The following is a 23,786-nucleotide window of genomic DNA, read 5'->3' as shown; positions in this document are numbered from 1 at the left end:
TCAAATTTAAAATATAATATTTTCTTTCACTTTTTTTTTTGGCAATCAAACAATCGAAAAAGTAGAAAAAAAATGACTTAAAAATACTAAAAATTTACACCCATTCAAAAACCTAATTTCTAATCACATTTTCTCAAAGAAAAGACACTGTTTTAAAAATCGGCCGATCGAACTATTGGTGACCTCTTCGGTTCACTCGTTTGACCCATCCGGTTCGGTTGAGCCGGCCGGTTCTTGTAGAACCAGATGGGTCCTCCTTTTCCCTGTTTCTTTTTTTGGCAAAATGGGCCAAAATCTCCCCCTTCTCTTCCCAGCCCAATAGTCCAACCCCACTCCTATTATTGCAAAATGGACCATTAGAGCCTCCATCAACCCAATAGCCATTTGGTTTAGTGTTGGCTTTAAAATAATCATCAGCTTTGCTGTTGCAACAAGGACCTTGAACCGTAGATCTTAAGTTTCAAATAGGATAGGATATCTCTCCACTCTGCTAGTTTTTGCTTGTTTAGAAGCCTAACAAGAAACAACTAGATAGGCTATTTCAAAAAATAATATATATATAATTACATAATTCGATTTTTTTTCATTCAATACAATTTTTTTCCATTTTCAATATATTTTCATATTTAAATATTGTATATATATATTTTTAACAAATTTAAAATATTGATCCATTTATATAAAAATGAATAAATACTATTACAATTATTATTATTTTTAAATTATATATATTTTAAATATTTTAAAATTATTTTTAATTTTAATAAAATATAAATTATATATTTATGACATCACCAATGCGACCGCCGTTTGACCATGGGTCCGACCAGTAAAGTGTAAAGGGGTAATTTTTTCGATTCTAAAAACATTGAGAAAATATGAAGAGACAAGAAAAATAAAAGAAGGTAAAATATAAAATGAGATTACAACCTCTAGTGTCTCTTCTAAGTAGAGATGAAAAATCTCAACTTCTTCATGTTTGTATTCAACTTCTATACCATTTTCTCTTAGGTTATGTTTAGTTCCCAAAAAATTTAAGGGAAAATGCGGGGAAAATAAAATATAAAAGAAAAGTAAAAGAAAATAAAAAGTGAAAAAAAATTTTAAAAAAATATATTAGAAGTCGATAAATTATTTTTATTTATTATTTTAAACTTATTTTACTTATTTTAATTTATCGGTATAAATATTAAATAATTTAAAAATATATAACTTTTTAACTAGTTTTAATTATATTTGATTTTCTTTAATATTTTTTATAAGAAAAGCAAACATGAGAAAAAAAAATTTTATATTTTTTTTATTTCCATAATATTTTTCGGGAATCAAATACAATCTTAATAAATTTTCAAAGAAGAAGAATAAGAAAAGAAAACCTAAGGAAATAAAGAAATATGAGTTAATATAAATACCCTTATTATTTACATTAGGGTGTAAAACAAAGGGAATAGAAGGTTTCCTTGGTACTTTAGTAGTACAATAGTTGTTGTTGTTGTACTATTAATATGAAGTAGTTGTACAATAGAATATCATTCGCCTTATATCATAGGCCTTCTAGTGGGAAGGCCAACTACAAACTGTAACGCTTTTAATATATCCCCAAATATCAAGTATATCCCCCTTGTCTTGCAATGCCCAATTCTTCGTATATGTGTAACATTTGGTAACCTCTATAAATGTGACACGTGACACTTCTAATATATCCTCTAATTAAATACACTTATTAGTTAAAATAATTATTTTGTAGCTTATTTCTATAATTTTGAGGTTATTTAAATTTCCTAATTATTTTTAATTTAAGTGGATTTTTACTTATTATATAATTTTTTTTTAAACTAAAAATTTCCTATCTAACAATTCAGGATGTTACAATTAATTAGTAAAAATTTTAAAGTTTTAAATTATTTTAAAAACTACTAAAATTTTGAAGAATTTAGTTCATTAAATCTCATTTGCAACTTCGAGTTTTTATATTGTATTAAAAAAAATAACTTTTCATTTTTAAAATTATGATTATATTGATACTAAAATGATAAAATATTTATAGTAAGATAAATTTTGGGCCGAGGTCAATGGGTGAATCTTCAACTCAAATCTAGGTCGGATTAATATTTCTTAATCCAATTAGCTTGTATAAACAACAAAATAGATGATGTTTAGAAGCAATTTTAAAGACTTTGTCAAACACCTAGAAAATTCTTAAACACGAAGGAAAAAAAAAGTTTATTTATTTATTTTAATATTAGAAATTAGTGCTAGTCATCAACCATTTTGTTAGAAGTCATTAATTTGAGTCGAACAAAGACGAACGATATGAATGTCAAAGTTGAATGAAAATTATTCCACATGATACAGAGCATAGCATAGACTTGGTCCCCCTGTCATCGTATCTCCATATCCAGGACAATTTGATTACTTATCCCGGAAGTACCATCCAGAAGACTCCAGGGTTTATCACCAGTACATCACCTGTACCCATAATTTTCTTCGGCGGACGTAGGCAGAACAGGTTTATCATCTCTGTATGCATGAATTTCTTCGACAACCGCGTAGTTGGAGGTCTTTTTTTAAGTCTTCTTTCACTTCTATATAAGAACAGAGCATCACATGGTTTTTAAACACCATTCTCTACCTCTCTCTCAGACCATGAAACTCCACTGCTCATGGATGGTGGTACTGGCCACACTATGTGTAGCTCCGCTGTGCTTCGCGATGGAGCCCGTCTCCGAGTCGGATAAACTCGGAAGCTTGCCTGGACAACCACATGTCAGCTTCCAACAGTTTGGTGGATACGTAACCATTGATGAAAAGCAAGGCAGAGCTCTTTTTTACTACTTTGTTGAAGCAGTAACTGATCCTACTGGCTCAAAGCCTCTTGTTCTCTGGTTAACTGGAGGTAATTAGTATCAAATTCTTCTTCTCTGGCATCTTATTAAGGTAAGTAGATAAAGTTAGAATCATTTCATTCTTGGTCTCTGAGTAGTGGAATTTATTTTGTAGGACCTGGTTGTTCGTCCCTAGGAGGGGGGGCTTTCATGGAACACGGCCCTTTTAGGCCCCACGGGAACACTCTGTTCAGGAATAAGCATAGCTGGAACAGAGGTGTGTTGTAGATTTTGGACAAAGTTGTTTTCAATTTCAATCAAGTGTGGTAGAATTTATTAGTATTTAGGGCACTTTGCTCAATTTTTCTCGACTATGATATGAATTAAATTACTAAAATGATGAAATTTACCTCTGAAATTCTTCTATCACAGAGGCAAATATGTTGTATGTGGAGTCACCAGCTGGAGTTGGGTTTTCTTATTCTCGTAATAAGTCCTTCTATGACGATATAAATGATGAAGTCACAGGTTCATTTTTTATCCCCTTTTGTCAATGATTTCAACTAAAGTTGCTTAACATTTGTCTTCAAACGTACTGATATTTGGATGTTTTTCTTAAGCACGAGACAATCTCGCATTCTTGGAGGGCTGGTTCATCAAATTTCCAAAGTACAGGAACAGAGAATTATTCATTACAGGGGAGAGTTATGCAGGTAATTTTAGTGAAGACCTGTTATTCAGGTTAAGACAATCATCTGAATTCATGGTGAATTCATCAATTTTTATTTTCTCTTCCTATTTTAATTGAAGGTCTCCTTTTAATTTTATGTTAGGTCACTACGTTCCGCAACTTGCACAGCTCGTTATTAATTCCGGCAAGAATTTCAATTTGAAAGGAATCCTTGTGAGTAGAGAAAATGGAAAATTTGCATTAAGTATACATTCTTAAAATAAATGGTTGGGCTAAAACTGATAATTGAGCTCGATTTGATGGCTGCATGCAGATTGGAAATCCTCTTCTAGAATTCGATACTGATATGAATGCCCAAGGAGACTTTTTCTGGTCCATGGATTGATTTCAGATTCTACACATGCACTTCTCACGTCCACCTGCAACTATTCCCAAATTATGCGATGGGTTTATAATATCAGCGAGTCTCTGTCGCCCGAGTGTTACGAGGTATATAACAAGTCTGCGGGAGAAATTGGTGGATCAGTTGACCCATTTGATGTTCTTGGGGACAAATGTTTATCATCGGTAAGGTTTCATTTCTTCACTCCAGTTGGTGGGCAGAGGGAAGGAGAAAAAAAAAGACTTGTTTGTACTTGACTTTGATGGTAATATTTGGGTTTGACTCATGCAGGAAGAGGTCTGCCTAACAGATGAAGTGGACGTGTATCTAAACAGGAAAGATGTGCAGAAGTCTCTCCATGCCCAGCTTGTGGGCACGCCCAACTGGACTTTATGCTATCCGTAAGGATTCCACACTTTTCCAATTTACTCTATGGACGGGTTTACTTTATTTAAGGGGAAAGGAAAGGAAGGGAATCATTCCATTTCCTCTCTCCTCATCCGTGGGAAATCGATTTCGATTCCGGATTTCTTGGATCTGTTGTTTTAACATTGTTCTGTATTGCAGGGATAATGCCCACTTCTTGAAAGACGCTGTGATTCCATCTATTAATGTTGTGGAATGGCTTGTTAGGTCTGGGATCCGCGCCTCTGTTTACAGGTAGGTTCCATTCGTCTGATGATATGACATCTGGAAATGTTGGGTTTTTATTTACAATTATGAAAATAACAATTAAAAAATAAAATAAAATTGCAGCGGAGATCAAGATTCAAGGATCTCCCTAATTGGAACCAGGTCTTTACTGGAGGGATTGGCAAAGAAGCTGAAGCTGAAAACAACCGTGCCTTACAGAAATTGGTTCGAGAAGAAACAGGTTCACATATGATCATTCCACATACTAATTGAAATTGAAGGTGAGACAAATTAAAAATAAGTGACCGTAATGACCATGTTTTCCACTTTTCCTTTCCTCTTCAGGTGGGTGGGTGGACGCAAGTGTACGGTGATATCCTATCTTTTGCGACCATCAGAGGAGGTTCTCACACAGCACCCATATCACAACCGGCGAGATCACTGGCGCTGTTGACGGCATTTCTAGAAGGAAAGCCCCTCCCAGATGCATGAAACTCATCAATTTCATGGTTGAATGAATAAGTTGGAGGGGATGGTGTTTTATCTCGCCAGCAAATGTCACATCCTCTGTGTATGGATGTGTTTCATTTATATACATATAGTGGAAAAATAATTGTATCATGTAATTTGAATTTGGGTGTAAAAGTTTTAATAGTCTACACGAAGCCGCAAAAAATTGTGATTTAGTCATTTTTTAATAATAAAAAAATTAATGATTTTTTTTTTTTACTATGAAAAAAATAAATTTAAATCATTGGTGGGATGTAAGTTAATTTAATTTTTACTTATTTTTTGCTTGCATGATTCACTTATTGAGGAGAATAAAAGGAAAAATTACTCGTATTTCATACCTTTGAAATATTGCAAAATTTTTTTTTTCTGATAACCAAAACCATAAACATAAAAAAAACAAAATTTTAATATGATTTGACAATCAATCTAATATTACATCTGTAGAGTACATCAACACTTCAAAATTCATTGATCAAAAGAAAAGTTACAACTTAAAACAACATTTTAATTACGGTTGCATTTGCTAAAAAAACCTTTAAAATATAAATAATTAAATATATGTTAGAGACAAATTTGTTATTCATCACATAAGAAAAACTTCACCTCTCACATCTTAAGGAAATATAACAAAACTAATTTAGGTATCACAATCCAACATTTTCTATGTATTCAAATAACAAATAATTTTGGGATTAAATAATTATTTTTTATACATTTCCAAAATTAATACAATTTAGTCACTATCATTTTTCCAAGTAATAAAAATTATACGATATGATTATTCTTGTTTTGTATGTAGGAAAGAAAATACAATTTAGTTATTATTACTCAAAATTTTGTGGAAATATTATGTAGTTTAGTTATTATGTTTTGAAAAATAGTAAAAAAAAAAAGGAAATATTTATTTAAATAAAAATTTTAATGAAGTCTATTCTTCTTGTATTTTTTATTTTTTAAAATTCTTTTATATATTTATTAATTATGAATCTTCTTTTCCCCTTTAAAAACCTTCCAAAGAACTTTAAAGATCTAGGAGAAATTTGAAAAGCTTCAAACAAAGGATTTGAACCTCCTGTGGTCCTCTTCTCTTGACTGAGAATTTAGGATTTCCCTAGTTTATAAAGATTGAGGGGATTTTCTATTATCTTAGGCTATGTTTGGTTATTAGAAGGTTTAAAAACAAATACAAGAGAGAGAAAAAAATGAAAGAAAGAAGAAAAGAAAAGGAAAGAAAAGAAAATAAATAAATTATTTTTATATATTACTTCAAACTTTTTTTACAAATTTAACTCTTCTATTTTTAATAATTTTAATGATTTTTAACTTTCTTTTGCATTTTATAGTAAAATCAAATACGAGAAAATAATTTTCTTTAACATTTTTCTTTTCGTTTCCTACTGCTTTGGAAAACCAAACATAACCTTAAAATTTAAATTTATTTCTCAAAATTGATAATTATTATTTTAGTTATTAATTCAATATTTTTATCTATTCTAATCCTCTAATTTTAATTGTTCAAAATCTGTTTCTGAATTTATGGACCCATATAATATTATTTTATTTATCAAAAACTCGTCTTGTCAACATAAGTTTAAATAACTTTTTTTTTCTATAATAAAAACATATTATTTTAGAATGATGTTTTATGTGTTATTACTTTAAATATAATTTCTACTACTAACTACGTAATAAGCAAATAATTAGGGTTAATAAAAAATAATTTTATTTATTAAATATATAAAAATTTATATTTAATAAGAATATAAAAATGAAATAATTAACATTTTTAACATGTCAAATACCTTGTAGTATTAAAAATTTTCAAATATTATAAATGTTAAAAGCACTTTGTAAAATGACCATAAAATGGAATCTAAATCTATTTTGTGAAAGTTCAAAAATATAAGCAAAATAAATAAAAGAAAAAATAATGCAAAACAAAATTTTTATTAAAATTAATAAATTATGTGATACAATCTTTATCATAATATTTTTTTTAAAATAATATATTCATCTAATTCTTTTAACTTGATTATAATTTGAAAGGTGACGATGAAAATAATAGAAGGAAGGAGGACAACCTTGGCGTCACTCATGACGTCCAAAGAAACACCACTGCAAATATATCTGCGTTCACACTGGGTACTTTTTTGAACGCATGGAAATTGTGCCCTTCCTATAATAAATTGGAGAATCAAGCTGTCTCCATAGCTTCTCTTTCTCTCTCGGTAACCATGCAAACCCAGTCTTGGATGATGATCCTGGCTGCAGTATGTGCAGCTCTGGTTCACTTCTGTTCATCAGCAGTGGAGTCCCACTCTGCCCAGGCTGATCAAATCAGTAGTTTGCCGGGACAACCCCGAGTCAGCTTTCAACAATTTTCGGGATACATAACCATAGATGTGGACAATTAAGCCTAACCCAAATCTCTTTTAATATTTTAAAACATTTATAATATATATATCCAAACCCAAACCTGGATGGAAAAGCAAGACTGAACTAGGTCTTCCGTTTTCATTAGGTGGAGTGATTATTTTGCGGCTGTGGCAGCTTGTAGCAGCAAAATAATAAAATAGCATGTTATTGTGAGATAATAACAAAACCAATCTATTTAACTTTCTAGAAAAATATAATTATATATATATATATATATATCATGTTATTTTGAGATAATAACAAAACCAATCTATTTAACTTTCTAGGAAAAAAAAAAATATATATATATATATTATAAATGTTTTAAAATATTAAAAGAGGTTTGGGTTAGGCTTAATTGTCCACACCCTTGGCCCAATAATTTTCGGGATACATAACCATAGATAACCATAAAATATTAAAAGACGATTTTGGTTAAAAAAAATTTATCCGTTCACCCTCTCTCTTAGGTGGTAAAAACTACCATATATTTATAATAACTTCTTCTACTACAATAATTTAAGAATAATTTTTTTAAATTACCCTATTGAGAAAAGTCCTCCATTTATATACATATAGTGAAAAAATAATTGTATCATGTAATTTGAATTTGGGTGTAAAAGTTTTAATAGTCTACACGAAGGTGGAAAAAATTGTGATTTAGTCATTTTTTAATAATAAAAAAATTAATGATTTTTTTTTATTATGAAAAAAATAAATTTAAATCATTGGTGGGATGTAAGTTAATTTAATTTTTCACTTATTATTTACTTGCATGATTACTTATTGAGGAGAATAAAAGGAAAAATTACTCAGTTATGCATGATTTTCGTATTTCATACCTTAGAAATATTGTAATTTTTTTTTTTTTTCTGATAACCAAAACCATAGATAAAAAGAAAAAAAAAACAAAAATTTAATGTGATTTGACAATCAATATAATATTTACATATGTAGAGTTAATCAATACTTCAAAATTCACTAATCAAAAGAAAAGTTACAACTTAAAACAACATTTCAATCGCGGTTGTATTTGCTAAAAAAACCCTAAAATATAAACAATTAAATATATATTAAAGACAAATTCATCATTCATCACATAAGAAAAACTCCACCTCTCACATCTTAAGGAAATGCAACAAAACTAATTTAGGTATCACAATCCAACATTTTCTATGTATTCAAATAACAAATAATTTTGAGATTAAAGAATTATTTTTTATAAATTTCTAAAATTAATAAAATTTAGTCACTATCATTTTTTCAAGTAATAAAAATTATAGATATAATTATTCTTATTTTGTATGTAGGAAAGAAAATACAATTTAGTTATTATTACCGAAAATTTTGTGGAAATATTACATAGTTTAGTTATTATTTTTTGAAAAATAGTGAAAAAAAAAGGAAATATTTATTTAAATAAAATTTTGATGAAGTCTATTCTTCTTGTATTTTTTATTTTTTAAAATTATTTTATATATTTATTAATTATGAATCTCCTTTTCCCTTTTAAAAACCTTCCAAAGAACTTTAAAGATCTTGGAGAAATTTGAAAAGCTTCAAACAAAGGATTTGAACCTCCCGTGGTCCTCTCCTCTTAACTAAGAATTTAGGATTTCCCTAGTTTATAAAGATTGAGGGGATTTTCTATTGTCTTAGGTTATGGTTGGTTCTTAGAAGGTTTAAAAACAAATACAAGAGAGAAAAAAAATGAAAGATAGAAGAAAAGAAAAGAAAATAAAATAAAATAAATTTAATTTAAAATAAATAAATTATTTTTATGTATTACTTCAAACTTTTTTTACAAATTTAACTCTTCTATTCTTAATAATTTTAATGATTTTTAATTTTTTTTTACATTTTCTAGTAAAATCAAATATGAGAAAATAATTTTCTTTAACAATTTTTTTCTTTTCCTACTATTTTGGAAAATCAAACATAACCTTAAAATTTAAATTTATTTTTCAATATTGATAATTATTATTTTAGTTATTAATTTAAAATTATATATATTCTAATCCTCTAATTTTAATTGTTCAAGATCTATTTCTTAATTTATGGACGCATACAATATTATTTTATTTTATTTATCAAAAACTCGTCTTGTCAACATAAGTTTAAATAACTTTTTTTTTCTATAATAAAAACATATTTGTAGACCCTTTTGTGGGACCCGGGAGAGAGTATTTTTTTTACTTATTTGCGTTTCTTTTTAAAATAAGGAGGGGACCCCTTTTTCTGCTGGAGGGAAGTCGGATTGGACGGGCAGCAAAAGAGCAAGGAGGCCATGCTGCTGATGGAGGAGGCCATGCTGCTGATGGGTGAACAGCAGAGCTGGTGATGGCTCTTCAAAGAAGAAAGAAACAGGAGAAATAGAGAAGGAGAGAGACAAGAGGGGATTGCTTGGAAGAGCTCGAGCGGAAGAGAAGCTGAATCATCTTCGCTTGAGTGGCACAGGTATGGCTACCATGAGTACTTTCACTTTGGATTTACTGGTTTTACTCCCTTGACATCTTTGATTTTAAGCATTTTTAGTTGAGTTTTGTTGAACCTAAGCTCGCATTACATCCACTTTACTTTATTCTCTCTCCAGTTTCTCTGTTTTCTCTTGTAAATGACTGAGGTGCAGTTTGCTTTCTTTGAGCTTTGCGTTTGATTAAATATACAATTAAAAGCTTACCGTTCACCCCACCTGTAGATCCATTTAATATGGCATAAAATAGAGTCGATTCTAACGGGTTGTTTGTTTAAAACATATTTGGTTTTCTTTGGAACCCTTTCCAGCTTTTGAAAATCTTTGGTCATTATTCTTGAAAACCATTTGGGAGCACAAACAGTTTTTTCAGAAACCCGTTGGTTGGCACCCCAAGACTCTTCTCATGGGATAGGTTTGTTATTGAAATCCATATGCAACCCCTTTCAAGCATTTTTAGTTTGGTTACCCTATATATTCAGCTACTACTGTGGGTTTCGGAAGGACCATCAGCAGTATCCAATGAGAGAGGTGTGACTCGGCCAACGATCTTATTGCTGTTTCAATCTTCCTGAGAGCCAACACTAACAAGAAGACATACAAATTCAGTAGAGGCTATCACAGTTACAGCTATTGAAATGCAGTTTCAGTCCAAGGAGAGTCTTCAGAAATGTCTTTAAGGATGTTTCTGAACAAGGTTCCTCACCACCGACCTCCATGTTTGAGCATGAAGAAGCTATAGCAGTCAACAAGTCAAATTCCTTGCTCCCAACTGGAGGCTTTAATCAAAGTATCCTCTCCTACACACACGTCAAAGTCCAGAGTAGAAGATGCATGGCCCATCAAACCTTTGTAAAACCTTTCAACCTTCATACTTTGCCATACCCTTCATCATACTCATTTCTTTATTTATCTCACTCACTGCAGCATCTCGTTTCATCCCCATTCATATCTTCATTTCCCCATCACCTTTTCTCTAGCTTCTCTCTCTACACCACCCTTCTCCACTACCCAAATACCCCACTTATCCGTCTCTTACCCGTTTCTCTCTCTATATTATCACCATACCCACACCATGTTTCTCCTCATTAGCCAAGACCATCTTGCATACCCACAAAGTTCATCACCTATTGCTCTTCATACCAAACATCTTCCATTTCATCGATCACCGAAAATCCTTTTTCTCACTATTTTAATGTTCCTTTCTTACCAATCCTCTTGCCATCTCACCCGCGTCTACGTTGCCCATGCGCACATGGCTGCCCAGATTGTTTTGAGTCTCCTCTAAGGTCCCGAATATACCTAGCCTTCATAGTGGCAGCAGGAACATAATATAAAAAAAAAGGGAAAGAAGAATGTATGGCATGGCAGGCATGAAACTATTTAAATATTTAGTTATTTAAAAGTCAAATGCATGAGTTTTTTTATACTTTTTTTATTCTTCATTAGTGGCATGGTTCCAGCAGGCTTCAAGGTGGTTTGTTATAATTTTTTTCTCTTTTCTCCCACGTGCCATCATTTTGTTTTTTTTTTTTTTTATCTTTTATCATTTTTTTTTATTATTTTTTTTATTTTTGATGTTAAAAGTTTTGTTTCTTTGATTATTTTATTTATTCTTTTATATATATATATATTCTCCATTAACTCTTTTAAAATTTCCTAAAATTTCAAAGTCCCAAATTTATTCATATATTCATTATTTATTATTTATTTTAAAAATGCCATTCTTGAAATAATTTTCTAAAATTCTAATTTTAAATTTAATTTCCTAATAATCAAATTTTTAAATTTAATTTTCCGAAAATTCCTAATCCCGAAAATTTCCCGTATTCCCATTAATCTATTTAATTATTATTATTTTATTTATTTATTCTAAAATACCATTTTAAACAATTCATTTAAAACTTTCGATTTCCGAATTAAATTGTTATTTCTGAAAATTCTGATATTCACATTAATCTATTTAATTATTATTATTTTAGTTATTTATTTTGAAATTCCATTTTAAACAAATCTTCAAAATTCCAATTTCTGAACTTAATTTCCGATTTCCAAAATTCTAATTTCTTTAAAATTTAATATCCAAAATTCCAATTCTTAAATTTAATTCTTAAGACTCTAGTCTTCAAATAATTTTCGAGACTTTAATTTCCAAATAAATCTCAAAAATCCAATTTTCTCTCGAACAGTTTTAATTCCACTCCGATTTTTAAATAATGTTCTATTTCTTTTAATTTTTACACAAGCAAGAATAATGAATCCTCATAATTCCGAAATAATGCGATTCGTGAGACTAATTCATGCAATATAAATCGGGCTTTGGTGGGGGCCCAACATATGTGATTTCCTTATGATTGATTGATTGTTTGTTTGATTTAATTGGCATGCATGATCGATTTTATTTTGCTCTATGACATGCTCGAAATTATTCCTTAATTGTGCACTAACCTTAATTCTTGATAGCACTTTATGGATCACTGCCTAGGTACGCATCCACACCCACTCAGGTCATTTTCTGTATGCATGCTTTGATTCTCATATATGCATGATAGTTCCGGATATTCATTGTTTCCCTCATCAATTGTCATGATTGCTTCATTTTATTAGTAGATACCTGACTTTAGGGACTTAGAAGGGTGCTACGGTCCTTACCGTACCTTCCTGATAAGTAACCTGACCCCCGAACCCGATCCGGTTTTTCGTAGACCACCTTTTCCAAATAAGGAGTCACACTTAAGGTTTTTCTTTCTTATTTTGTTTACCCTTTTAAAAATAAAACAAAAATAAGTGGCGACTCCAAGTCATTTTCAAAGTACAATCGAGTTTCGCCATCAAGTGGAAAATGCATGAGCCGAAATGCGGGGTCCACACTATTATTTTAGAATGATGTTTTATGTGTAATTACTTTAAATACAATTTCTACTACTAACTACGTAATAAGCAAATAATTAGAGTTAATAAAAAATAATTTTATTTATTAAATATATAAAAATTTATACTTAATAATCAAGTATCATTTAATAAGATCATAAAAATGAAATAATTAACATTTTTAACAAGTCAAACACTTTGTAGTATTAAAAATTTTCAAATATTATAAATGTTAAAGATATTTTCTAAAATGACCGTAAAATGGAATCTAAATCTATTTTGTGAAAGTCTAAAAATATAAGCAAAATAAAAAAAAAGAAAAAATAATGCAAAACAAAATTTTTATTAAAATTAATAAATTATGTGATACAATCTTTATGATAATATTTTTTTGTAAAATAATATATTCATCTGATTCTTTTAACTTGATTATAATGTGAAGGGTGACGATGAAAATGTTTTCTTAATTTGAGAGAATAACGAAACAATTAATGACTTGATTTGGAATGATATCGTTCAAAGGTAAAAATCGTTGTATGAAATACTTATATCGTTTTTTGAACTTGTAAGAAGATTTCATTAAGGAAATTTGTTAATAAAAAAATTTTATTTATTTTATTTTCATTTAATTTCAATTAAAATACTTGTTCCCTTTTAATATAGTATTTTCCCATATATCACCTTTTTAATACATGTGACGTTTCAAAATGGTACTTATATTAATCCCAAATTTGATCCAAAGCCACGTTTTTTTAACATCTTTTTAATAATAATTTATTTCAGCGAAAATTTGGATCTATGACAACTTTCTTCCTTCAAATTACATTCCTTTCTCCTCGGGATCTGAATACACGATGGGACGTGTCTTTTAAATAGTACAACCAGGAACGTGTGGACTGAAATTGTATGCTTGGATCAGTGATCAGTGAGTTTCTTTTCTCACGGGAAAGTAGAAGGAAGGAGGACAACCTTGGCGTCACTCATGACGTCCAAAGAAACACCACTGCAAATATATCTGCGTTCACACTGGGTACTTTTTTGAACGCATGGAAATTGTGCCCTTCCTATAATAAATTGGAGAATCAAGCTGTCTCCATAGCTTCTCTTTCTCTCTCGGTAACCATGCAAACCCAGTCTTGGATGATGATCCTGGCTGCAGTATGTGCAGCTCTGGTTCACTTCTGTTCATCAGCAGTGGAGTCCCACTCTGCCCAGGCTGATCAAATCAGTAGTTTGCCGGGACAACCCCGAGTCAGCTTTCAACAATTTTCGGGATACATAACCATAGATGTGGACAATTAAGGGTGTGGACAATTAAGCCTAACCCAAACCTCTTTTAATATTTTAAAACATTTATAATATATATATATATATATATATATATATATATATATATATATATATATTTTTTTTTTTTTTCTAGAAAGTTAAATAGATTGGTTTTGTTATTATCTCAAAATAACATGCTATTTTATTATTTTAGTCAAAAAATTATAAAAATTAAAATTAAAAAAGATCTAATAGGAATGAATTGAGCTCGAATTGAACGTCTTATGTTAGAAGTTAGAAGTTAGATTGGATCAAGATTTGGATTGAATGTTTATTAATTTAGATTGGATTTGGGTTAATTGTAAACCCAACCCAAACCCACCCGAGTTGCATCTTCCAATAGCAATCCCAGTTAAGCTAAATTTTATGGCCATTTAATTCGGAGGATGGTTAAGGCTATCAATTTACCAACTTTATGGTACACATGCTCTTGATTCATGTTTGGGAGTTACCGTATAATACATGCACTGTGAGCCATTTAGCTGGAAACAAAAAGTTTACAGAAATGAGAGTGCTAGGCGGATTGAATTTCAAATGCGTTGCGGGCCCCTCTATTTCCTACAGCTAGCTTTCATCCAAGTATGGCAATAATGTGGCCAAGTTGCTGCTACAAGCTGCCACAACCGCAAAATAATCACTCCACCTAATGAAAACGGAAGACCTAGTTCGGTCTTGCTTTTCCATCCAGGTTTGGGTTTGGGTTGGGTTTACAATTAACCCAAATCCAATCTGAATTAATAAACATTCAATCCAAATCTTGATCCAATCTAACTTCTAACTTCTAACATAAGACGTTCAATTCGAGCTCAATTCATTCCTATTAGATCTTTTTTAATTTTAATTTTTATAATTTTTAGACTAAAATAATAAAATAGCATGTTATTTTGAGATAATAACAAAACCAATCTATTTAACTTTCTAGAAAAAAAAAAAATATATATATATATATATATATATATATATATTATAAATGTTTTAAAATATTAAAAGAGGTTTGGGTTAGGCTTAATTGTCCACACCCTTGGCCCAATAATTTTCGGGATACATAACCATAGATAACCATAAAATATTAAAAGACGATTTTGGTTAAAAAAAAATTTATCCGTTCACCCTCTCTCTTAGGTGGTAAAAACTACCATATATTTATAATAATTTCTTCTACTACAATAATTTAAGAATAATTTTTTTAAATTACCCTATTGAGAAAAGTCCTCCATTTATATATATATAGTGAAAAAATAATTGTATCATGTAATTTGAATTTGGGTGTAAAAGTTTTAATAGTCTACACGAAGGTGGAAAAAATTGTGATTTAGTCATTTTTTAATAATAAAAAAATTAATGATTTTTTTTATTATGAAAAAAATAAATTTAAATCATTGGTGGGATGTAAGTTAATTTAATTTTTCACTTATTTTTTACTTGCATGATTACTTATTGAGGAGAATAAAAGGAAAAATTACTCAGTTATGCATGATTTTCGTATTTCATACCTTAGAAATATTGTAATTTTTTTTTTTCTGATAACCAAAACCATAGATAAAAAGAAAAAAAAAACAAAAATTTAATGTGATTTGACAATCAATATAATATTTACATATGTAGAGTTAATCAACACTTCAAAATTCACTAATCAAAAGAAAAGTTACAACTTAAAACAACATTTCAATCGCGGTTGTATTTGCTAAAATAACCCTAAAATATAAATAATTAAATATATATTAAAGACAAATTCATCATTCATCACATAAGAAAAACTCCACCTCTCACATCTTAAAGAAATGCAACAAAACTAATTTAGGTATCCCAATCCAACATTTTCTATGTATTCAAATAACAAATAATTTTGAGATTAAAGAATTATTTTTTATAAATTTCTAAAATTAATAAAATTTAGTCACTATCATTTTTTCAAGTAATAAAAATTATAGATATAATTATTCTTATTTTGTATGTAGGAAAGAAAATACAATTTAGTTATTATTACCGAAAATTTTGTGGAAATATTACATAGTTTAGTTATTATTTTTTGAAAAATAGTGAAAAAAAGGAAATATTTATTTAAATAAAATTTTGATGAAGTCTATTCTTCTTGTATTTTTTATTTTTTAAAATTATTTTATATATTTATTAATTATGAATCTCCTTTTCCCTTTTAAAAACCTTCCAAAGAACTTTAAAGATCTTGGAGAAATTTGAAAAGCTTCAAACAAAGCATTTGAACCTCCCGTGGTCCTCTCCTCTTAACTAAGAATTTAGGATTTCCCTAGTTTATAAAGATTGAGGGGATTTTCTATTGTCTTAGGCTATGTTTGGTTCTTAGAAGGTTTAAAAACAAATACAAGAGAGAAAAAAAAAAAAATGAAAGATAGAAGAAAAGAAAAGAAAAGAAAAGAAAATAAATTTAATTTAAAATAAATAAATTATTTTTATATATTACTTCAAACTTTTTTTACAAATTTAACTCTTCTATTCTTAATAATTTTAATGATTTTTAATTTTTTTTTACATTTTATAGTAAAATCAAATATGAGAAAATAATTTTCTTTAACAATTTTTTTTCTTTTCCTACTATTTTGGAAAACCAAACATAACCTTAAAATTTATATTTATTTCTCAATATTGATAATTATTATTTTAGTTATTAATTTAAAATTATATATATATTCTAATCCTCTAATTTTAATTGTTCAAGATCTATTTCTTAATTTATGGACGCATACAATATTATTTTATTTTATTTATCAAAAACTCGTCTTGTCAACATAAGTTTAAATAACTTTTTTTTTCTATAATAAAAACATATTATTTTAGAATGATGTTTTATGTGTAATTACTTTAAATACAATTTCTACTACTAACTACGTAATAAGCAAATAATTAGAGTTAATAAAAAATAATTTTATTTATTAAATATATAAAAATTTATACTTAATAATCAAGTATCATTTAATAAGATCATAAAAATGAAATAATTAACATTTTTAACAAGTCAAACACTTTGTAGTATTAAAAATTTTCAAATATTATAAATGTTAAAGACATTTTCTAAAATGACCGTAAAATGGAATCTAAATCTATTTTGTGAAAGTCCAAAAATATAAGCAAAATAAAAAAAAGAAAAAATAATGCAAAACAAAATTTTTATTAAAATTAATAAATTATGTGATACAATCTTTATGATAATATTTTTTTGTAAAATAATATATTCATATAATTCTTTTAACTTGATTATAATGTGAAAGGTGACGATGAAAATGTTTTCTTAATTTGAGAGAATAACGAAAACAATTAATGACTATCGTTCAAAGGCAAAAATCGTTATATGAAATACTTATATCGTTTTTTGAACTTGTAAGAAGATTTCATTAAGGAAATTTGTTAATAAAAAAAATTTATTTATTTTATTTTCATTTAATTTCAATTAAAATACTTGTTCCCTTTTAATATAGTATTTTCCCATATATCACCTTTTTAATGCATGTCACGTTTCAAAATAGTACTTATATTAATCCCAAATTTGATCCAAAGCCACGTTTTTTTAACATCTTTTTAATAATAATTTATTTCAGCGAAGATTTGCATCTATGACAACTTTCTTCCTTCAAATTAGATTCCTTTCTCCTCGGGATCTGAATACACGATGGGACGTGTCTTTTAAATAGTACAACCAGGAACGTGGACTGAAATTGTATGCTTGGATCAGTGAGTTTCTTTTCTCAGAAGGAAGGAGGACAACCTTGGCGTCACTCATGACGTCCAAAGGAACACCACTCCAAATATATATGCGTTCACACTGGGTACTTTTTTGAACGCATGGAAATTGTGCCCTTCCTATAATAAATTGGAGAATCAAGCTGTCTCCATAGCTTCTCTTTCTCTCTCGGTAACCATGCAAACCCCGTCTTGGATGATGATGCTGGCTGCAGTATGTGCAGCTCTGGTTCACTTCTGTTCATCAGCAGTGGAGTCCCACTCTGCCCAGGCTGATCAAATCAGTAGTTTGCCGGGACAACCCCGAGTTAGCTTTCAACAATTTTCGGGATACATAAGCGTAGATGAAAAGCAGGACAGATCTTTGTTTTACTACTTTGTTGAAGCGGAAAATAACACAACTACTTTGAAGCCTCTGGTTATCTGGTTCAGTGGAGGTAAAATTTATGCTTTAAATTAACTGTAGCTGCTAAAGTTAGAATCATTTCTGAGTTTTTAACAGATCTAGCATTAATTTTATCTTTTTCCTTGTATAGGACCTGGTGTCTCCTCCGTGAGAGGTGGAGCTTTCGCCCAACATGGCCCTTTTAGACCCAGTGGCGATATCCTACTCACCAATAAATACAGTTGGAACAGAGGCACGCCACAAAATACTTTTCTCTCCTTTTTTATTTTGTAGGAGGGTGCTACTTGGCTGTAGTGATGGAAAGGAAAATGACCCCAAAAGGGGCCGTAGTCAAGTAATGAACTTCATATTTTTTTTATTTCTTTATGTTACAGAAGCAAACATGTTATATCCGGAGTCACCTGCTGGAACTGGATTCTCTTATTCTGCTAATACGTCCTTCTACACCAACGTAAATGATGAGATTACAGGTTTTTTTTTTCCTTTTAAAATTTCATCAAGAATTTAACTAGCAGTTACTGAGAATTGGTTTCAATCTGATACATTTTTCTAACTGATTATGGGTCTGCTTTTCTTTATAAGCACGAGACAATCTCGTCTTCTTGAAGAATTGGTTCGTCAAATTCCCACAATACAAGAACAGCGAATTGTTCATAGCTGGAGAGAGTTATGCTGGTATGCTGTAACATAATAAAGAATATTCACAAGTCTCTTCCCCACGTTAACCAAAATTTTGTCCTTTGATTTCAAGCGCTCTGATCAAACATGATTTTTTTTTGCTTCAATCCTCTGCTTGATTTATTCTTTTTTCAGGTCACTTTGTTCCACAACTTGCCCAACTCATTCTTGAGTCCCGCGTGAAGTTCAATTTGAAAGGAATCCTTGTGAGTTGAGGCAGAGAAAAATCCGGATTAGTTTTTCTTCTAGGATTGGACTGAAATTAATGTTAGGACTTAATTTTAATATTGCAGTTGGGAAATCCTCTTACGGATTTCGATACTAATTACAACTCAGTCCCACATTTCTACTGGTCCCATGGCTTGATATCAGATTCTACTTACAATCTTTTCTCTTCCAAGTGCAATTATTCTCGAATGAACAGAGAGCAGATATCTGGTTCTTTATCACCTGCTTGTTTAGCTGTACGAAGCCAATATTCACAAGAAGTTGGTGACTCTGTTGACCTGGGTGATGTCACTAGTAACTCCTGCTTATCAACTGTCGATCCACAACCGGTGAGGTTAACATTATCTCAATAGTGCTCCACCATTAAAATACACTGCAATTAATTTCATCACCATGATAATTTACTTTTTTTAGTAGGAATTTGCACAATTTTGCTTTAGTTTGTACATGACTTTGCTTTCGGCCTATGCAGCAAGTCACAGAGAATGTGGATGTTTGTATACGAGACGAAGTAAACAAGTATTTGAATAGGGAAGATGTGCAGAAGTCTCTCCATGTTAGACTAGATGGAGTCTCCGGCGGGTAAAATTCAATCTACAATGGACCTCTACTACATAACCAACCTTTTTTCTAGCATCCATATTTGCTTTTTCTTTTTCTCTTACCTTTTGCTTTTTAAAATTGCGATTTCATGGATATAAATTGTTTTTTTTTTAATCTCCATGTTACAGTGCTCTTAGTTACGATATGAAAGACAAAGAGATAACCATGATTCCTGTCATGGGCTCCCTTGTCAAGTCTGGTATCCGGACCTTTGTTTACAGGTAATGTTACATGATACATATGGGCGCTATTTTTTTTCATTATGATTCAAAATAGTGATAGTAATACTTAAAAACCTCTACAGTGGGGATCAAGATTCAATAATCCCACTATTTGGAACTCGGACTCTGGTGGATGGATTGGCGAAGGAGTTGAGACTGAATACAACTGTGCCTTACAGAAATTGGTTTGAGGGAGAACAGGTCGGCTTCTATACATGAATATGAGATTAACTTCATAAATCACTTCAAGTTTCAACTGCTTAATTAAAGATCGGATGATTCAAATCTCATTCATGATGGTTTTTCTTCTGTTTTTCTAGGTTGGTGGATGGACGCAAGTTTATGGTGACATCCTATCCTTTGCCACCGTGAGAAGAGGGTCACATACAGTGCCGGGTACACAACCAGCCAGAGCACTAGTTCTGTTCACTGCATTTCTAAAAGGACAACCCCCACCAGCTGAATGAACGGATCAAATTCACGGATAAGAACTATAGGTCATTATGTATTACTAGATAACTGAGGATGTCTCTTCATATTGTGTTCAGATATTAATGCATTTCCTTTTAGATTAGATCAATGCTCTTCACATCCTCATTTTCCATGCATTTAGCAGCATCTCAGGTATCAGAACGGCAAATTTGCATTTAAAATCCTGTGATTATTGTAGAGGACTTCAGTTGGAACACTCAGATTAGAATTAGAAGCAGAATTTTTTCGTGAAGAGAAGGATGAACTGCTAACTATAAGCCTAAAACCAAACCAAAAAGCTTATCAGCCCATAACTAGCACTATATGGGGTCAATATTCCAAGCCTAAAATTAATGGCCCACGCACAACACCTAATATCCTAACCAAACAGCAGCCTTTTCTTTCCTAGCCCTAAAACCCTTGTTTCTTCAATCTCACGACCACTCTCTTGTTTTCACACCCTTGGATCTCAACTTCGGGAGGAGACGATGCAACATGAAGCAAACCACGATTTTATGGCTTGAAGAATATGGTGGAAGAAAGCTCTGATTGGCAGAGAATAGCAGCACCGACTTGCACTCTTCTAGAGATTTAGAAATAGGTTGAAATTTGATACACTTCTTAAGAAAAAAAAAAAAATCTTTTGTTGACTTTTTCGAAGAAAAATTCAAAGCATATTATATAATAAAATGAATATTATACTAAAGAACGATAGATTAATTTGATTGTTTAAGTTTCTCGAATTAATCAACATTGGTGGTATCTATAAGAGATCGAAGACACCATCATCCTAGCTACATCACACGCCAAAGGTCTCCATTCAGCTGTCTCTCTCTCTCCAGAGTCCAGAGACGTCTGTCTCATCAAAGCCCTGAAATCCCAGTCATAGATGGTATGTTATACTTATAATAATAGCCACAACATGTACAACTCCGTTATGCTCAACAATGGAGACACTCTGCAAGCCCACGTCAGTTTTCAACAATTTTCTGGATATGTAACCATAGATGGAAAGCAACACAGTGCTCTTTTCTAGTAATTTGTTGAAGCAGAAAATGACGCGGAGGCGGTTTCACTTTTTCTTCTTGTTAGTTGTTACGGGGAGGAATATTTTTTCTATATGAATCTCTATCAGTTTGTATTAAAAAATAGTGTGTTAAAAAGTTGTGTGTGACTTTGTTTTACAGCCAGCTTATGATTCAAATATGCAGAAAGCCACAGAGGATGTAGATGATTGCTGCTTGCATATACAACAAAACAACGAAGTGGTCAAGTGTTTTTAAGCAGGAAAGACGTGCTTAAAGCTTTCTGCATTAACTAAAAATATAATTTACTTTGAATCTGTGACTAAAAATGTTGTTTCATAGTGATTTTATAAAATATTTTTAATATTTTTGATATTTGAAAATTTTTGTTATTTAAATATTAAAAATGTTAAAAATATTTTTTAAAATCAGTGTGCAAGTGTAACTCTAATAATTATCACAATTCATGGGGAGAATGGAGATCAAGATTCAATTTTGTCCCACCATTTGGGGGTCGGACTCAGGTGAGCGAATTGGCCAAGGAAGCTTCAGGTGCGCGTCGAGCCTCGCTCCAGTGCGCGTCGCGGCGCGCTTCAGGTGCCCGTCGGGGCGCGCTTCAGGTCGCTTCAGGGTAAGCTTCAAGGTCATGTCGAGGCGCGCTCAGGTGAGCGAATTGGCCTAGGAACGTTTCAGGTGCGCGTCGAGCCTCGCTCCAGTGCGCGTCGCGGCGCGCTTCAGGTGAGCGTCGGGGCGCGCTTCAGGGTCGTGTTGAGGAGCGCTCAGGTGAGCGAATTGGCCAAGGAAGCTTCAGGTGCGCGTCGAGCCTCGCTCCAGTGCGCGTCGAGGCGCGCTTCAGGTGCGCGTCGGGGCGGCTTCAGGTCGCTTCGGGGTAAGCTTCAGGGTCGTGTTGAGGAGCGCTCAGGTGAGCGAATTGGCCAAGGAAGCTTCAGGTGCGCGTCGAGCCTCGCTCCAGTGCGCGTCGGGGCGCGCTTCAGGTCGCTTCGGGGTAAGCTTCAGGGTCGTGTCGAGGCGCGCTCAGGTGAGCGAATTGGCCTAGGAACGCTTCAGGTGTGCGTCGAGCCTCGCTCCAGTGCGCGTCGAGGCGCGCTTCAGGTGCGCGTCGGGGCGCGCTTCGGGGTCGTGTCAAGGCGCGCTTCAGAGCGAGGCGGCTACCCCGAAAGGGATACGCGTCAGGGTTCGAGAATGGATGAGGCACTCTTCCGGTGCCCGCTTTTCAGACCTGGTGGACGCGTCAGTCTGAATGTGGTTGAACAAAAAATGAAATGGATGCAAAGCAAATTTTACATTTGTTTTTTTATAAGAACTATACATTTTATGTAAAGGTTTTATATTTTATGTAAAATATAGAAAGTATATCCACTTGTCACCTTAGTTTTTCTTGATTATATTAGGTAATAAAAAATTTATGCAATTAAATTATTGATTTTTTTAACTAGCAAAAATGTTATATGATTGAATTATTATTAATCTTTTTAAAATAGTAAAAAAATGAAAGTGCGAAACCATTACTCTTTTTTGTTTATTATTATTATTTTTTATTTTTTATATGTTTTAATATTTACTAATTATGAAAATTAAAATTTTAAAAGCTTAGCCCAATGTCAAATTGGGAAGCTAAAATATTTACTCTAGACTTTTAACTTCAAAAATTTTGTAAGGGAGAAAAGGTCATCATCCCTATCTAAATTAATATTCTAATTAAAATGTTTTTATTATGTAATACTTTTGTATTTCTAATAAAAATGCATTTAAGAAAAATTAACTAAATTATGTTTAGTTTCCAAAATATTGGAAGAGAAATGTGAAGGAAATTAAAAAATATATTTAAAGTTAATAAATAGTTTTAAGACATTACTTGAAAGTCATTTCATACATTTTAATTTTATTGTATAAAGATTGAATAATTTGAAAATGCATAAATTATATTATGTTTGGTTCTTCAAAAATTTAAGGAAAAAAAGAATATATATATATATATATATATATATATATATATATATATATATATATATATATATTATAATTAATAAATTATTTTTATATATTATTTTAAATTTATTTCACTTTTTTTTTCTTGATTAAATAATTAAAATATTTAAAATTTATAATTTGTTTTAATTATATTTGATTATCCTTTTATATATATATATATATATATATATATATATATATATACACACTATGGAACCGTTTTTTTGTTGTCGAGCACCTGCGCATATGTTCAGAGCAAACCCGAACCATGCACTTGAACAAACAATTGGACTAAGCTTGGGGATGAAGAAAATGA

General features: G+C 30.9%; 1 protein-coding gene and 1 pseudogene across 1 annotated transcript; both read left to right on the top strand.

The window, feature by feature from the left end:
- The first annotated feature begins 2,371 nt into the window (after window positions 1–2,371).
- On the top strand, window positions 2,372–5,217 carry LOC117910275 (annotated as a pseudogene).
- Window positions 5,218–17,851: 12,634 nt separating this feature from the next.
- Window positions 17,852–20,562, top strand: LOC117910282 (serine carboxypeptidase-like 45). Its single transcript, XM_034824365.1, has 10 exons — window positions 17,852–18,283; window positions 18,383–18,484; window positions 18,627–18,722; window positions 18,835–18,927; window positions 19,066–19,136; window positions 19,224–19,487; window positions 19,631–19,740; window positions 19,890–19,982; window positions 20,066–20,183; window positions 20,303–20,562. Exons 1-10 carry the CDS (start codon window positions 18,025–18,027, stop codon window positions 20,447–20,449), a joined length of 1,353 nt encoding a protein of 450 aa, XP_034680256.1. The 5' UTR covers window positions 17,852–18,024; the 3' UTR covers window positions 20,450–20,562.
- The last annotated feature ends 3,224 nt before the right edge of the window (window positions 20,563–23,786 follow it).

The sequence above is a fragment of the Vitis riparia genome, unplaced genomic scaffold (genome assembly GCF_004353265.1).
Source record: "Vitis riparia cultivar Riparia Gloire de Montpellier isolate 1030 unplaced genomic scaffold, EGFV_Vit.rip_1.0 scaffold690_pilon_pilon, whole genome shotgun sequence".
NCBI lineage: Eukaryota > Viridiplantae > Streptophyta > Magnoliopsida > Vitales > Vitaceae > Vitis > Vitis riparia.
The sequence above is the reverse complement of the archived record's forward strand: the minus strand, read 5'-3'. Positions and strand labels throughout refer to the sequence as shown.